The sequence below is a fragment of the Epinephelus fuscoguttatus genome, linkage group LG16 (assembly GCF_011397635.1).
Source record: "Epinephelus fuscoguttatus linkage group LG16, E.fuscoguttatus.final_Chr_v1".
NCBI classification, from domain to species: domain Eukaryota; kingdom Metazoa; phylum Chordata; class Actinopteri; order Perciformes; family Serranidae; genus Epinephelus; species Epinephelus fuscoguttatus.
Genome location: NC_064767.1, coordinates 37424988 through 37443405, shown reverse-complemented (window position 1 = coordinate 37443405; position 18418 = coordinate 37424988). Strand labels below are relative to the sequence as shown.

Sequence of the window (18418 nt, the reverse complement as noted above, 5' to 3'; positions counted from 1 at the left end):
AGACGCTCTCAGCGAGGACTTTGCAGACCACTTCAGAAGTAAAATCGATGATATCAGATCCAGTCTTTTATCTCAACACAATGTAATTCTTAACACACCTGAACAGTGGCTTTTACCTGAGGAAACACTGGAGAGTTTTGCCTTGGTTGATACAAGGACACTTGGTCGAGTTTTCTCCCAGGTAAACCCAACACCTTGCCTTTTAGATCCAATTCCCACATCATTTTTAAAAACATTTTATGGATTCTTTGAGGAACAACTTTTAAATATAGTAAATTGCTCGATTCAGATGGGTGTCTTCCCCACTTCCTTTAAAACGGCAGTGGTGAAGCCCCTTCTGAAGAAGAGTAATTTAGATCCAAACACTCTTAATAATTACCGACCTGTATCCAACTTACTGTTTTTAAGTAAGATTTTAGAAAAACTGGTTTTTAACCAAGTAAATGATTTTTTAAATAGAAACAATATTTTAGAGAAATATCAATGTGGTTTTAGGATGAACCATCAGGTGACATCAGGTATAATGTAGATTCACAAAAACTCACAGTCTTGGTACTACTGGATCTAAGTGCTGCTTTTGATACAGTAGATCACCACATTTTATTCAGCAGACTCAGAAACCTGGTCGGCCTCTCTGGTACTGTTTTTAACTGGTTCAGCTCTTATCTCACAGATCAATGTTTCTTTGTAAGTATGGATACATGTCCCTCCAGAACACATGAAATTAGGTGTGGGGTGCCCCAAGGGTCAATTTTAGGTCCAATTCTTTTTAATTTATATATGCTTCCCCTTGGGGACGTCATCAGGAGGCACGGTATCAGCTTCCACAGTTACGCCGATGATACACAGCTGTACATCGCCGTGTCTCCTGATGACACAAAGCCAACTGATACCCTTTTAAACTGTATTTTAGATATCAAGTCATGGATGGCAGTGAATTTCCTACAGCTCAACCAGGACAAAACAGAGGTCTTAGTTATTGGTCCTGAAGGAAAGAGAGAGAAACTTTTACCAAAACTACAAGATTTTAAACCTTCACAACATGTAAAGAACCTGGGCGCCATTTTTGACTCTGAGTTTAGTTTTATTCCACACATAAAAAATGTAACAAAGATAGGTTTTTATCATCTTAAGAATATCGCCAGAGTCTGCCCGTTTCTCTCTCAGGCTAACATGGAGGTGCTGATGCATGCTTTCATCTCTTGTTGTTGGGAACTGCCCATTGGTTCGACATCCCATTGTTCCGACCATATTAAACTCATTGTTCCTAAGTCCGTTCCGAAATCATCATGATGCCCTGTGGTTAAGGTCTGGTTAGGTTTAGGCACAAAAAAACACTTGGTTAGGGTCAGGAAAAGATCATGGTGTGGGTTAAAATGAAAAAGAAAGTGACAAACACATAAGCCGTGAACCTGCTCCGCCTCAAGCCGGTCGCGGTGCACCATACACCCGCTGTGAGCCGTTCAGCACCGCGGACAGTCGGACTAATGGGATGTCGAACCAATGGGCTGTCGAACCAATGACATGGACCCTTGTCGTTTAGACTATTGTAATGCCCTGCTCTCTGGTCTTCCCAAAAAGACAATCTCCAATCCACAATTACTTCAAAACTCAGCTGCACTTGTGCTGATGAAAACCAGAGGGCAGGCGCACATTACACCGGTTTTAAGATCACTGCATTGGCTCCCCATGTGTTTCAGGATCGATTTTAAGGTTCTTTTATTCGTTTTTTAACGTCTTAACGGTCTTAGGCCATCTTATTTATCTGACCTGCTTTCATCATATCAACCCTCGCGGATCCTGAGGTCCTCTGGCACCGGCCTTTTAATCATTCCAAAAGTTAAAATAAAAACCCATGGGGAGGCTGCATTCAGCGATTATGGCCCACACTTATGGAACAACCTGCCAGAGAGCATCAGGACTGCAGAGACTGTTGATGTTTATAAAAGGAGGCTCAACTCACATTTTTAATTTGGCTTTTAACTGATTTCTTCTACTGTTCTTTTATTATATTTTATTTTCTATTTTATTTATTTGTTCTTTGTTCTTAATGATCTACTTTTAAATCCTTGGGCATTTTATTATTATTAATTTTTAATTAAAAAAATTAAATTATTCTATCTTATGCCTGTTTTTATCCTACCCTATTGTCTTTTAGTTTTTAGCTCCAGTGTTTCCTCATGGGGGGCCTCCACACTGGGAGGTGTGTCCGGTCTGCCCGCGGGGACGTCATCTTGGAGATCCCTCAGTCCCAGAGGACTGGGGAGCTCTGCTCTATGTGTGGAGTCCACCCCGGCCTATCTAGGTTGGGGTGGTCTCTGTGGCGGCACTCCCTGTGGCCGTTGGCTGTGGCGCCTCTCGGTGTGGATGGCTCCCCATAGGTGATTTTTACTGTAATTCACCTGGTGCCTCAGTGCCCTACCATGTTACTATAATGATAGTTAGGGAGCGGTGTGTGTGTGTGTGTGTGTGTGTGTGTGTGTGTGTGTGAGTGCGTGTGTGTGTTATATGTGGGGGGTGGGAGGGGCGGATTTTTCATTGTTTTTATCTTGTGTTGCATATTTAATGTATGAAAAGTGCTATATAAATAAAGTTTGATTTGATTTGATTTGATTAAAGCAGTGACAGTACTCTCAGTAGAGCGTAACCTTAAACTGGTATTGATTTTTTTAGGTGGGACTTTTTTAGATGGCTAAAATATGTTTTGTTGCTGACTCCTCTACAGCAGTACATTGCTTAGCTTCCATGTTGGACTCCAGTCTGTATGGAGCTACATTAGTGTCAAAAGTTTTGTACTTGAAAAAATAAAATTTGAAACTGAAAATTCATGTGTTGATCTTGAATTCTGAAAAATACAACAAGGTATTCAAAATAAAAATAAGTGTATGAAACGGTTTTTTTTTTCAGGTTAAATATAATTTTGATTCACTTTGGTAATTCTTTTGAATGAATAATTAATTTTCACTTTTCACTTCCATATGCATTTTAACATTTGAGGTCTTATTTTTTTCAGTTGCATGTTTCATCTTTTCAGATTCAGATCTTATTTTTTACAGTTTCAAATTGTATTTTTTCACTTTCAAATCTTTTTTTCACTTTCAGATCTTTTTTTTTCAGTTTCAAGTCTGTTTTTTGAGTTTCAGACTTTTGACCCTGATGTGGCGTGGGGGGGGGGGGGGAGGGGGGGGGCGTGGCTTCAACTGAGAGGAGTGTAGAATCATGAGTCACAGTGCCTTCAGGGAACATAGGAACTAAAAAAAAGCGATAAATTTTGCCAGATTTTGAAGTTCAACAGCCACATTTTAAGTGCTGATATGTCCGATATCCACATAGCACTGTGAACGCAGCGTACTGTCCGTTTTACTTGCGATGATGGCGTCCAGTCGGTCGGGTCAATCTGCTGGAGCCCATACATCCAGCACACGGATGAGAAATGTTACCTAAGTTTTGGGAAATCATAACAAATATTAAGGGGTCGTTTTTGTGACAACATACATTTCCACAGCTCCATCGTCACAGCCCTGTTGATGCTTCCACATCCAGACCTCCCTACTCACCTGACCTGGCTCCAGGTGATTTTTGTTGCACCAGGTGAGTAGGGAGGTGTTTTAGGATTGTTTCCTTTTCCCCAAGCTCAAAGGTTTCATTCAGGGGATACGTTTACTGGATGAGGAAGCATCAACAGGGCCGTGACGATGGAGTTGTGGACAATTGCACTTTCCAGCTCTGACAAATTCGCCACTTAAAAGATGTCACAAAAAAAACTGCATAGAAAACATTGTTGTTTTTTTTCAATGTATTAAAAAAATGAGAAATCATTCATCAGAGAGCTTTGGATGTGAACTTGGGATCAAGCCAGGCTAGCTGTTTCCACCTGCTTCCAGTCTTTATGCTAAGCTAAGCTTACCACATTCTGAATCCAGCTCTGTTACATACAGACATGAGACTGATATCCATTTAATCATTTTATGTAAATCAATTACTAAAATAACCTTCTAGACACAATACCAAAAATAAAAATACAGCTGCAACATTACCCCAATGAGTCCAGCGATGATCTCTATAATTCCTGTCCCTGCTGTGGTATACTGGATCTCTGCTGCTGGGATACCCGCATTCTTAAAGATGTCATTGGTATAGAACCAGATCTGTGGTGGAAAAATACGTTAGGTGAGGTGAAATCCATTTTATGCTGTAATCCGAATAAAATAGTATTTTTCTGTGCTATCCTGTGACATCTGCTTAGAAAATGTTGGAACTAACAATCAAAAATGAATAAAGGGGTCGGTGTGATTTTTCGAGAAATTTATATGGTAAGATGGCACAGAGACACTGGCAGTCTGTTGCAGCAGCTCTCCTGCTACTTTTCTCGTTTTTCTCATTTTTTTCTTATTTTTTCTTACTTTCACTGTGTGTAACATGATCACTTTTACATGAGTACTTTGAGGAGAACAAAAGTATTCATTGCATTTATTTAGTATCATAGAGGCCTACACCTACGACAAACTCCTGGAGCACTGGTGTGGAGCTTGAGTTCCTTCGATACATATACCAGAGGAGATATGAAGACACTATTACTGTGACAGGAGAGTGGGTGTAAAGGGGGAGGAATGTAAGGTGGGCGAGCTAGATGGTGGATATTCACTCCCTGTATGAATGTAAAGCCAAACCCTGTTCTTTTTCCAAAACCCAACCATCTGCTTTTGTTGCCTAAATGTAACCACATGCGTTTGTTGTTGAAGGAAAAAAAACGTCAATTTGCGGTGCTGTATCAACATAATGTGTATATTTTTTAGTGTGTGTATTTTGAAAACAGACAGTGCATGTAACGCTGTGTGAGAATGTCAACACCAAGGTACAGTGCACATCATGTCTTGGCGTGGAAAGTTCATGACCAAACATTGATATGTGAAGAGGTCGGAGTGAGAGTGTATTGCAAATCCATACCTCCTTACAACCAGCCAGTCACAGCTGAACACTTTGAACTCTGCAACAGAAATTGTCTGCCAGTGCGTACAGTGGTATTTTTGCTCATTGTGATGAGATTTTTTGGAGAATCTTTAATGCTTCATATACCTAAAATCTGTACAACTTAAGCTAAAAGATTATGTAAGTCAATAAACCATAATAATTTAAAAAAGTATGATATTGTGTCATTACATTTTTTTTTTACAGAAGTCGGACATATTTTTTCATCAGATTTCACAAAATAAAAAAACAAAAGATGAGGATTGAAAAGATTTCTAAATGTAGAAACATAAACAAAATACTTCCTCACACTCCGTAAGATAATTGAACTATGTACATTAGTTATTGAGATATGCTCATTGTTATCAGCAGAGTCCAAAGGCATTGTGATGTATTCATCATTCATTCCTCTGGCACCAATGCTCAGTTTTACACCACACGTAACGCAGCACAGTGATGTCGTTACCAGCGTGCAACTTGATGACATAGAAGAAGGAAGCCTTGGCTTTCTACTACAAAAAGAATGAATGTTCTATCTACTTTGGTTTTTATTTTAGTTCGATATATAAAGGATTATGCAAACAGTGAGCTCCTGTGGCCATTACAGGGAAATTCCAGGGGAAATGCTGGCATAATTACAGTGAAAGTCTATGTTTGCACCGCATGTAAGGTAGGGTAACATAAAGTAACAACATGATGATGGGGGACACAGAGGCCTTAGCTTTCTACAGCAAAAAAAAGAAAAAAAGAAAAAAGAATGCTTTATCTATTATGGTTTTTAATCAGTATAGACCAGCATTATGTAAACAGCAATCTCCCGTGGCCATTTTGGGGAAACACTGGTGTAATTACAGTGAAATACCACATTTGCACAGCACATAAGGTAAGGTGAGGTGAGGTCATAATTGACAGGGAAGACAGAAGCCTTAGCTTTCTGCTGCTAAAAGAATAAATGCTCCAGCTATTATGCTTGTTATTATAGATCTATTTAAACAGAACCATACTCCTACTTGGGTTAACAGAGGGAGCACCCACAAGCCCATTCATCCTTCTGACAAAACTCCACTGTGTCCCAATTATGTATTGCAAACTACTCTGGAAGTCAATGTGCAAGATGTTCCCATCCACTGTTTTTATGTTTTCTTATGAAAAGTAATGCACCAAATTTTGTTTGTATCCTACATAATCACGAGCCAGTAATTTGTGCATAACCCACGTATTTTGGAAGGCTGCAATCATGTGATCAATGCCATGACAGGGGTAAAGAGGAAGGGGCCCTGAGTGGTCCACTAAGGAGGTAGGCTGGGGTGGTGGGTGGATCACAAAACACAGGACTTTTTTCTTGCCAGGATACCAATGTTTAGAACCGTGTGAACCTTGTGTCATTTTGAGGTATGTCCTCACCGTTTCCTCTTGTTTTTCACCCCAAACCTAACCTCCTTAACTTAACGTCAATTACATAACTTTACGTTAAAGCTGCTCTTACCTTTCTTGCATTTCACACAGCACTTAGAAAAAATTTGAACATCCACAACTCCAGCCTCCCTCCAAAGTCCCATCCCCCTCCTCCTGTAACTCCACCTCCCTCAAAAGGCCTACTTCCCCTCTGTCATTACGTCCTCATTACGTCTATAATAGATGTAGCCGTTGGCAAGGTAATGCCAATCGGAGTCAGTGATGACTGATGAGTTTTAGAATAAGGTTACAGGACTAATATTAGAGAGCAGTGTTAACGTTACTAGTAGGGATGTCCCGATCCGAATCGGCTGCCAATATTAGCAAAATATGTGCATTGGAACGGACTACATGGAAAAATGCCAATCCAAGAACTCCGATCCAGTTGTTCACGGAATCCGATCCAGGTTTTCAGACCAGCCCAGCGCTCCTCAATTCAAGCAGTCAATTCCAGTGATCCGCTCCAGCACTTACTATCAATCCACCAGGCCAGCATGCAGAGGCAGACACACACTAGTAGCCCTCAACTTAGTTAACTGACTATTTGTTTTCTGCTCTGTTTTTTTGAGAGTGATATTTTTATTTGGTTTACACTCTTACTGTTTAAGTAAGAGCACTGATGGCGTTGTTATGGGCACAATTAGTGAAATTGGAGCCATGGATGGACTATTGCTTGTTTAAAAAGTTCTACAATATTGTGTGCCTATGCATCAGGCTGGCAATGACACTACTAAAATAACTGAAATGGAAAGGCTGCATTGTTTGTTAAATGTCAACAATGTCTTGTGGTGTTAATATTTTTTTTATTTATTAGGGGGCCAAAGCACAAGTGTGTGGAGTCTTGCTGCTATTTTAATTTCAATGTTAGACATTTTAAAGATTTCTTGTGTTGATTTATTTTCTATTTATTAAGGGGCCAAAGCAGCCAAAGCAAACCAGCTATATTTTTTATTTAATGTTAATGTTCAAGTTTAAAGTTTGTTTATTTAACCCTGTTAACAATAAACAGGTCAGTTTCTCATACCAACTGTTGTGGATCATTCTAACTAACTTGATTAAGTAGTTGTTCTTTGCTTGATCAAACCTTTTCTAACATGACTGACAACAAAATAAGTGAATATGTATAATACACGCTTGGATCGGATCGGTATCGGCCAAAACTCAAGGCTGTAATATCGGTATCGGATCAGAAGTGAAAAAGCTGGATCGGGACATCCCTAGTTGCTAGTAAGTGGAAACGTAGAAGGAAGATAACATTAATGTTTCAGAGACTACCCTACAGTAGGCTAATGTTAGCCATTAGCAACTGGATGCTGTGTTGTCATATATAACATTATAGCCTATGTTACATTAGAGGCAAACTAAAAATACCTGTCCAGCAGAAACTCTGCGACCATCTCGTCCCTTTTTAGCTCAGGATGAAGCTGCATCAGAAGTTACACGAGCGGTTATGTTAGTCGGAGGCCTCCACGTGGGGAAGACAGGATGCTCGGCCTGGTCGGATTTTTCTTAGAACCATATGAGAATGGTATAATTATGAGTTTTTATCTCTGGTGGAATTAACTTATATTTTAGTGTGCCATCAGCTTATTAATAGCATTTTAACCTAAACAAAGAAAAGCGTAAAATTTCCAGAAGGGTAACTGTCGCTTTAAGAACGTAACTTCGTTTGTAGGGCGCTACTTCATAGGATGTCATACGTACTGTTGCGTGACCATTTTCGTAGTGTATCATACGAACGTTTGTGCGAGGATATGCTGCAGTGTGGATTGTTATATTTATTCAAATGAGAGCTTATCTGTTCTGTCAGGTGGTAGAAACACGACAGCAACAGAGACACAGTTAAATGAATCCTTTAAAATTCTTGCTCATTGTGACAGTAGTGTCAAGTGATGACTATCACTGCTTGCCAGCGCACTATCAAGGGTAATGTGTGTGGAATTGAGATACACTGCATGCTATACGGCAAAAGTTACCCTGAGTAGCTAGCTAGTTACAAGTCATCAGTGAGCAGTTTGGCTGAGAAGCAAAGGTAAAACATTCCTCCCCATAATGTGACATATGCTCCAAGAGGAAAAACAGTGGTGTAAAAATGTTAATGAGGAGGCAGACATTTAGTACTTCAGGGCAAGACAGGTGGCATAGCATCGCCACAGAGAGAGAGACATTTGCTCACATTCAATTCAACTCAATGTGAAGCTTCAGGGGGAGCAGGACAGGACAGGAGGTGTATTAACTGGAGACAGCAGACGGTGATGATTAGAGGAGCAGGTAGATAAGCACACACACACACAGACACACACAGACACACATGCACAATGGTGTGTCAGGAACTGTGCCAAGGCTCGCCAACTGTCACATGCACTTAGGACTAAAGATCACCTCAAGCATCTGCCACATCACAGTTGCAATTACTATCATCACCATCATCATCATCACCAGCAACATAATCACAAATATTGTTTTTCATCATCACTGTTATCATTGTCATCACATTTCCATTACTATCATCCTCATCATAATCATTGCCATTGTGATCCTGTTTGTCAGCATCATCAGCAAATACAATCACCATCAACTCAGTCACTGCCATCTTCATCCTTATCCTTATCTTAACCATGATCACCACAATCACTTTCATTCCCACCTTTATTCTGTCATCATCATTGTCATCATCATTTAATTATAGTAATTATTATGATCACTAATAACAAGGGAACAGGTGTGATTTTAACATTGGTGGGGACACACTTTAAATAGGGTTTCTGTGGATCCCTCCCCAGGACATTATGAGCATCAAACACCTAATTTCCTGCATTCTGATGAAATTTTGTACAATCTTGGTGGAAATGCCTTTAAATATGTAAAGTAAAACACAAAATTCAGGCAGCATGTGACAATTCAAAATATAAAAGAATGTAATGCAGTAAGGCTCTCAAGGATTCTGTATTGCTTTCAAATAATCATTCTCCTGTAGATCAACTTATATCCCTGCTCATGTTCAGAACTGTCTGCATATTAACAATGTCCCACATATATGTGTTATCTGAGAAGTCATGAATAAAGTTAAATTGTAATTTAGTGAGAATAACGTCATGATGTTTGAAGAAAACATCTACCTGTCCTATATTCTGCTAGCCTGGTGAGACCATCTGAGCTCAACATCCTGTTTTGCTCTCTGTATCAGTCTGGCTCACTGTGGTTGGCAACAGCCAATCACGGACTGCGTTGTAGTTGATGATGTAAAATGCAGGCTGCAGCTTGCACAAGAGTAATAGCGACTCCTAAAGCAACAAGTGCTAACTCTAACATCAGTTGAGTTAACACATCAGTAAGTTAAGTTACTGCAGAAATGCAGTCAATAACTACAATTAATGGTCACGCCTACTATCATCATCACAGTCATTGTCATCATTTTCATCATAATCTTGATTATCACCATGACATGATCATCACCATAATCACCAGGATCATAATCACCATCATCATCACCATGTTCATCCTCATTATTATCTCATCATCATCTTCATTACCATGATCATGATCATCACCATGATCATCAACATCATCATCATCACCAGGATCACCACAATCATTATCGTCCTCATCATCATCTTCATCACCATGATCATCATCATCACCACAATCACCACCATCATCATCATCTTCATCACCATGATCATCATCATCATCACGATCACCACCATCATCATCATCACCATGATCAGCACAATCATCATGACCATGATCATCATCATCATCATCATCATCATCATCATCATCACCACCATGGTCATGATCACTGTCATTGATAAATACTGATTGATTAATTTCACTTTAAATCAACTGCTTTATATGATCATATATTATCCTTCTCTTCTAGTATTACATCATCATTACCACCACCCGTATGACCATCCTCCTCCTCATTCTGAGTGCTGCTCTCAGTATATGCATGTTTCAGCACTGCTTCACTTTGTTTAGGCAGAGCTAATTAGCAGTTAAAAATACAGCTTGGAGAAGGGCGTGCTAATGAGTTCAGCTCCAGTGCTTACAGTGTGCTCTTTCTGGCCCGGGTGCCCCCGTAATCATTTGAATAATTAATGAATCTCGGGGGCAAAATTCAGGAAGGGAATTTGGCTAATCGTATTGACAGAAAAATGATGACACCAGCTTTTTAGCTTTATTCACGAGACCACGCGAGGCTTATAAAACGATGAGGGATCATTTAGGCCTACTTTCATCTCAGTGTCTTTGTCTAATAAGCTGGAGCAATCAGACGAGGGAGCTGTAGAACCAGGGGGAGTGGTCGAGGTGGACAAAGGCAATGAAAAAGCAAACAGAGAACGACTGGAATGTGAGAGAGACAGAGTGGAAGGGAAAAGAGACTAAAAGCATCTCATGCTGTTTCATCAGGAGTTTGTGCTGCTCATCACTGTAGCCTAGAGACTCCATTTAACAGACACCATTTGGCAACCAACAGCTGATGGTAAGCAAGCACAAAGAGGGGATATAGAGATAGAATATGTTTGTTGATACTGTTTTAAAGCAAACACCTGCTAAACCTTGGAATGCCCTCAAGACAACACCAATGTTGGGCCCCTTTTTGGGGAAATACCGGCTTGACTAACCGAATATAGACTGTGGCTATAAACCTGCCATTGGTTTGTTGATTTTGGATGGCATTCTCCCTTCCTTACCAAATCCCCTTTGGTACAAGAAACAACAACAACAACCCCCAAGCTAACAACTAACACACTAAAAATGGCAAATTTTGATAAACATTTGGATTGTGTAGTGAGGCATGCCTGCTTTGTTCTTTCTGTAAATTGTTGTAAAGATCTACAATGAGTAAAACAACTTGTGAGTGCACCTTGGAAAAGTCCAGACTTCATCTCACAGCATATTGATCTGTTCTGTGACAAGGCCAGTCAGAGCTGCATGCAACACTGACACTGACTTCACAAATGTACTGGTCTGTTCCACTTCACATGAGCTTCTATGATATCATCATAATAATGTTCTGCTAGAGCCAGCTACAGCCAGCAAATCATCTGTAGTTTTAACAGGTACAGTGACTCCAGAGCTTAAGTATAGTCAGGCCTCACTTCTAGGGCACCAATTATCAAATTATGTTTGTCTTTTTTATCACTAAAAGTTGAATGACACAGTTGGCGTATGACTGTTAATGTTTCTTTGGCATTATCTTACACTGAGCAATTTTAATGACAGTGCTCGCCTTCCAGCATGCAAATATTCCACCAAAACAAGTTCACCCCTAACACTATTTTGCAAGGGCAAAGTCGCTGCATCCTCAGCTTGGTGCCACCCAAGTGGAAAGTGATTGGTTTAAAGAAATATAAACAAGCCAGAGGATTTTTCCCCTATAGGAGAAAGATAATCAGTGATTCCAGACCTTTACCTTGGTGTGGAGATAAGTCTGGCTATGTTTGACTTGGGTACAACTGGTATTGATTACAGGTCACATGTAACATTAATGGTTGTTTTGACAGAGTTGTGGTCATTGTCAGTGATACCCTAGTAATATTACTTTTTCCAGTAATGAGTAGTGTAATTACTAATTTAATTTCAGTAATAATATTACAATTACCCAAAACCAAACAACTTGTCACAACAGTACTTTTGTTATCACCTCACTCACAACTGACTTTAAATACAACATCACATCAACACACTCATCATCGCACTGCGCAAACATGTCACAAAGCTGCAAGCTAGTTTGAAAGGTGGAAACACTTATCTTAGTGGCTGAAAATATTCCCATTACTTTGACTTGACCTGACTGTCAGGAGGACACTATTACCAACAGCACAACAGTGTGAATCTCTAGGAAATACACCCCACCAAAGGTGAGCCCTACTTGGCTCTGGATGTCTGCTGTATTGCTATAACGGCTAAACAACCAAAACTGGATTTTACTCATGGAGAGCTGCAGGTTAAAGAAGTCATGAAGCTTGTGGTTCGATATTTGGTGGATGAAATGTTGCTCCATGAGTGACTTTCCGTCTTTCAGGCAGATCCTTGGGAAAATACCGGTCAAAGGCAACTGAAGAACCCAGGTAAAAAAATAAAATAAAATAATAATAATAATAATTTGCACAGAATCTAGCCTTAGCTACACACACAGGTTATTACTGTGACATCCACACAGAACACACATCTGAATTTTGGGGAGACAACAACGAATTTTATGGAGTGTAACAGAAAAGTAATATAACGAGTAGTGTAGCCAATTACTGTTGGCAGGATAACCTGTCGTGAGTAAAACTTTACATTTTTAGAGTAACAAGCTCAACACTGGTCAGTGCAGATTCAGTCACGTTACTCTGTTACTTAAAGCCGCGTCGGACACAAGTGATAAATCTTAACATGGCATGACAAAATCAAGAAAGACTTCCAATTTGACACCAATGACTCGTGACTTAACTTGGACTTTAGCTTTTTGCTTAGAATGACTTGAAATCTTCTTATGAACATATAACTATGTTTTGAAAAGTGCTATACAAATAAACTTATTATTATCATTGGGCAAACATGTTCATACTGGTGTGCACTTAGAAATCTATAGAGTTTGAGAAAATTTGCTTTTGAGGAAGCACTTTTAACTGTGTTGAAAATTTGGATAAATAGTTTTTAGTAGCATCGAAGAACACATTGTGGCAGACAGCGCAGCATGCTGACCCCTTCTTCTTCTATGTATATATTATTCAGCTTTCAAAAAATCCTTACAGCATCGATGCCAGACAGTTGCATGCCGATGTTGATGACGACTACGCTCAGCAGTTGCCAGCGGACTGTACCATCCAGCAACAGTTTCCATACTGACAGTGTCTCCACTGAGGACAGGGAGCGCTGCTCCTCTTGCATCTCTTCAATCTCAGCCTGGATGTTACATTTGGCTCTGTACCACTTCAGGGCTGGGAGACAGGGGACAACAAACAGCATTGTCACAGCACGCATCAAGGAAAGACACACCTAAAAAATAAGTCATTATAGTGACACCAGCTTACATATTTTACCTGGAAAGACAGACAAGATAATGGACTAACCACATAACAGAAATGTGGGTACAGAATATTGCCCTGCCCATGGTGATGTCAGTCAGTCTGTCTGACAGTCATTAGGACCTCTAATGTGTGTTGACATGATGAAATGTAACTAAGTATATTGACTGAAGTACTTTACTAGGACATTTTGAGGTATTTGTCCTTTATCTGAGTATTTCCATTTTACAGTATACTTATTTATTCTTCTACTCCATTGCATTTCAGCAGAAAATATTGTATTTTTACTTCAAAACGTTTATGTCATAACCTTTGTTACTAGTTACTTTACAGATTCAAAATATTAATACAAAATATAACTAACACATTCTAATTATTATCACAGATTAAACTACCAAGCAGTGTATACGGTAATCAAAATTAACTCCACTTTGGGGCATCTGTGGCTTAGTGGTAGAGCAGGCGCCCCATGTACAAGGCTGTTGCCACAGCGGCCCAGGTTCAACTCCAGCCTGTGGCCCTTTGCTGCATGTCTCTCCCTCTCTCTCTCCCCCTTTCACACTTCACTATCCTACCAATTAAAGGCAAAAAATGCCCATAAAAAATATCTTTAAAAAAACAATAAAAATTAGCTCCACTTTTACCAGCTGCAACATTAAAGTGATCAATTCATGAATGCATCAATAATCATAATTCAATACTATAATATACATTATTCTGAAATGGGTTAGTCTACATTATGATTACCTTTACTTTTGGTACTTAAGTATATTTTGATGCTAATAATGTACTTTTAAGAGGGAAGATTTTGAATGCAGGACTAACTTGTGACCAAGTATTTCTTTATTGTAAAATAATTTCTCAAAATGATTTTATAACTACATTGTGGTAAAACAATAATTCTTTTTATTGGGAGAGTTACACACAATTACTCTAATGTAATTGGTCCTTTTGCCTTTTCTCTTTATTCTGTAAATAATAATTATAATAATAATGTAATTCCCATGGCTAATGCGCAGCACTTCCACAACACTAACCTGTGATGGTGGCATGGACGTTGTGCTTCTCAATCAGCAGGTACCTGGGACTCTCTGGGAACCATGGCAACATCATCAACTGGATAAAAGTTGGTACCACTATCACTGACAGAAAGAGGGGCCAGTGCTCCTCCTGTAACAGTTACAGGGCAGTTATACTTACACACATGCTGAGAATGTTACTCTCATCTGGTAAATGTGAGCCATAGAAGGTAAGTGCTTACTGATGTAATGACAGTAATGCTGCCATTTGATAAGAAATCAACAAGAAAAAAAAAACTATACCTTCTAGTCGCTGATACAAAAGTTATATGATGGATATCATGTTAATAATAGCCATGGCAGGAGGCATCATAATTTTGGGTTGTCTGTCCCATTCTCGTGAACACAATATCTCAAGAACACCTTGAGAGAATATCTTCAAATTTGGCACAATGTCCACTTGGACTCAGTGATGAACAGACTAGATTTGGGTGGTCAAAGGTCCAAGGTCAAGGTCTCTGTGACTTTGCATCCATTTCATTCTCTTCAACATGATATCTCAAGAACGCCTTGAGGGAATGTCTTCAAATTTGGCTCAAATGTTCACTTAGACTCAAGGATGAAGTAATTAGATTTTGGTGGCAAAAGGTCAAAGGTCAATGTCAATTTTTTTTCTTTCTGTCTCATTCTTGTGAACACGATGTCTCAAGAAGGCCTTAAAGGAATTATGTCAAACTTGGCACTGATTGACTCTTGTACGCAAGGATGAACTGATCAGAATTTTAGGTCAGAGGACAAAGTCACTATGACCTCACAAAACACACTTTCGGTTCAAGAACTCAAGAATTCATACACTAATTACAACAACATTTTACACAAATGTCTTATATATATTATAAAATGGTGATGAAGTGATGAAATTTTATATCCATAAGGTCAAGGTGGAGACATTTGGTCAGATACTAAATTGATGATATTGATCTTGGATGCCCACCTTGAAACTGTGGTGATTGTATAGATCTTGTGTGCTGCCGGGTGAAAGATGTGAGTGAAGCACCAATGTTTTAGAATATGCAGCTTCCATGCAGCAACATTTGACGCATTGTCAGCTGTCATGACTCCAAATGAAACTGTAACTGCAACTTGACTGGTTCATAGAGGCATACAACCACAAGGCAGTAATTCTAGTTTACATATTTACTGTATAGCTAAACACTGCATCGGATGTTTATACATACTTAATACATTCTAATGAATTGTAGCCATTTCAGGACACCTCGGGTCAGGCTCTGGTCAAATTAAGTCCAAGATGTGCTTTTTCAGGCTCTTAGCTTGTAACTAAGCACACCAATGTTAGGGACACTTTAAGCCTCGGGGGAAAGTCTTAATTCACCCCTCAGTATCGTTATTCAGTCACATTACCTTTTCTGCTTCAATAATAGCTAGTGTTAAACACATTTCTTTTTTTACTTTTAAGTAATGACTGTTGCAAATGAAGAACTCATGAGCTACTGTCGAGCCATCATGACCACATGTTCACATCAACACTGGGTGGTATAAAGCAGTTGACTACCTTTCCTAAAAGCTCATGTAGGCCGAGGATTTGGGCAGCGAAGACTCCAGTGCCAATAAAGATACTTGGGACAAGACCCAGGAAGCCTCGCAGATTCTTAGGTGCTATCTCGCCCAGGTACATTGGCACCACACTTAGAGAGATGCCTGCAGTAAAAAAACAAAACAAAACAAAAAAACCAAAGAAGAATATCTTTGTAACAATGCACTGATTTAAAATAAATGTTTTATAAAGACTTCATGGTATAATTCAACACGACAGTATAACTGTTATGTAAAAAGCCATAAGCGAGACAGACACTACATAGACAAAAGTATATGGACACTGAAACAAAGCATGTCATCCTGAATGTTACCAAACAACAATAACAAAATGGGATTGTTGTATGCTGTCCTTGAAACGTAAGTGGGATAAAAAAAAAAAGGTTACAAATCTGACATGGAACCTGGGAAGGGAAGTCTGGGTAAGAGTATTTTTGCAATTTCAAAATGTCATTTAAGTTTTGAAATTAAAGTTGCTCTGTGTACCTTGTAAAAAGTCAGAGCAACTGTTCAGTTCAACACAGTTACTGTATGTTTTAGTGCTGAGAGAATTACTCAGTTAATTTATTAGTAGATCAACAGATTAATTGACAATTTATTTGCCATTAATTGCCTTTTTTCCACAAGACAGTACAAAACACTAACAAAACAACAACACTAAATACGAAAGTGAATACAAGCCAGTACATTAAGTTTTGTCAGGGGATAAGGGGACAAGGTGTGTTGGCTCTGTGTGTGTGTGTGTGTGTGTGTGTGTGTGTGTGTGTGTGTGTGTCTATGATTATTATTATTTTTTATTTATTTTTTTAATGCAACTGGCTTCTTGCACATGGACATCGCCATGTTGAAACCAAAAACAGCCTTCCCTGAACTGGATAAAGGATGTCCGCATACATTTGGCCTCATAGTGTGCATGCCCCACACAAACAGCATTAAATGAGTGCAACTCAGTGCGCAATGGATGTAGAAGTGTGTATATAAGTGTGTGTGTGTGTGTGTGTGTGTGTGTGTGTGTGTACCTGAGTGGATTCCTGTGATGAAGCGGCCAATGATGACCATCTCAGGTGAACCACAAATCCTGCTGAAGCCCATGAGTGAGCCAGCAATAAACACCAACACTGTTGCGTTTACCACTGTGCCTTTCCTGAAAGTGCACACACATACACACACACACACACACACACACACACACACATGCAGCAGGCAGGCATTATGAACATACATAAAAGGATATGACCCAGAGGTTTATGAAACAGTGAGGACAGCAGCAGTATATGGTCGCTAGCAGTAACCCCCTCACCTGATATACACACAGCCATAATGATAGACATGTACATGCCTCTATAAGGCCTGATTAGCCATAAAACGCTAACACAGCTCACAAGGTTGGTTGTGAGCTCTGAATAAAACACTACTGTGTGAAGGAAGTGATCAACCTGTATATGGGATAATAAATTGCCTGCTTTTCATTTGCATTTAAATGTCTACTGAAGTCTTGTGAAATAGTGAAGAGGAATGGAGCTTTCAGCTGATTTGCACTAAACATAAGAGAACTTTCCTCTGCACTTTAAGGGCTAGTACACTTCTGAAGGGCAGAGGGGATGAGACGACACTGTGCACTCTGAAGGACAACAGGACACCGGGGAGGGGGTTACCAACACAGAGGACAGAGGCATGATTGATAGAAGGCCCTGATCTAGTGCCTTATGTGCCAGTGTGTGTGTGTGTGTGTGTGTGTGTGTGTGTGTGTATTTCTGTCTTTGAGGGCCTTATTTCCTAAACTTGTGTTATCCCATTTATTTCTCTTTTATGAAAAAACACATACACACATTGACCATGTTTACCAGTGTCATTCTAAGAATTGTGAAAAATGGCATAGTATATTCCTCGCTGTGATTGTGTATTAGTGTTGACTGTTCAGATGTTCATGGTGGTGGCAGCACCAGATGCTACTGAGCATCTCTCAGGCTGGCATTGCCAATTGGCCATGATCCACCCCCATGGATGGGTGGTCTGCAGGGGTTATTGGGTAAGGTGTTAGGACAGAGCAGAGCCAATATCCAAATACAGCTCAGAGGGCTTCTGAGGACAAGTATTTAGTGTTGTAGTCAAGACCGCACCAACCGAGACCGAGCCATTACCGAGACCAGAGAGTACCGAGACTGAGACCAAGACAAGACCAAGACCGTATATATCAAAGGAAAATCATAAAAAACATCAAAATGTGAGTTTTCTTTATTTAAGTTTGCTTTTAACCCTATGGACCCTAGGCATTTTTGGGGTATTTTTACTGTCTTGGCTCATATCACAGTCATTATAAAGGCTACATACACATAC

The 18418-nt window shown here is 39.6% G+C and overlaps 1 protein-coding gene across 1 annotated transcript in view; it reads right to left on the bottom strand.

Moving 5' to 3' along the window:
- The window catches only part of slc2a15a (solute carrier family 2 member 15a), a 60473-nt gene that overhangs the window by 22253 nt on the left and 19802 nt on the right, over positions 1-18418 (bottom strand). The window contains exons 4-8 of the mRNA XM_049601217.1: positions 17101-17225; positions 16041-16186; positions 14486-14618; positions 13174-13361; positions 4038-4148 (exon numbers count right to left, since the gene is read on the bottom strand). Coding sequence (XP_049457174.1) covers positions 4038-4148; positions 13174-13361; positions 14486-14618; positions 16041-16186; positions 17101-17225 — 703 coding nt within the window. The remainder of the gene's footprint in view (positions 1-4037; positions 4149-13173; positions 13362-14485; positions 14619-16040; positions 16187-17100; positions 17226-18418) is intronic.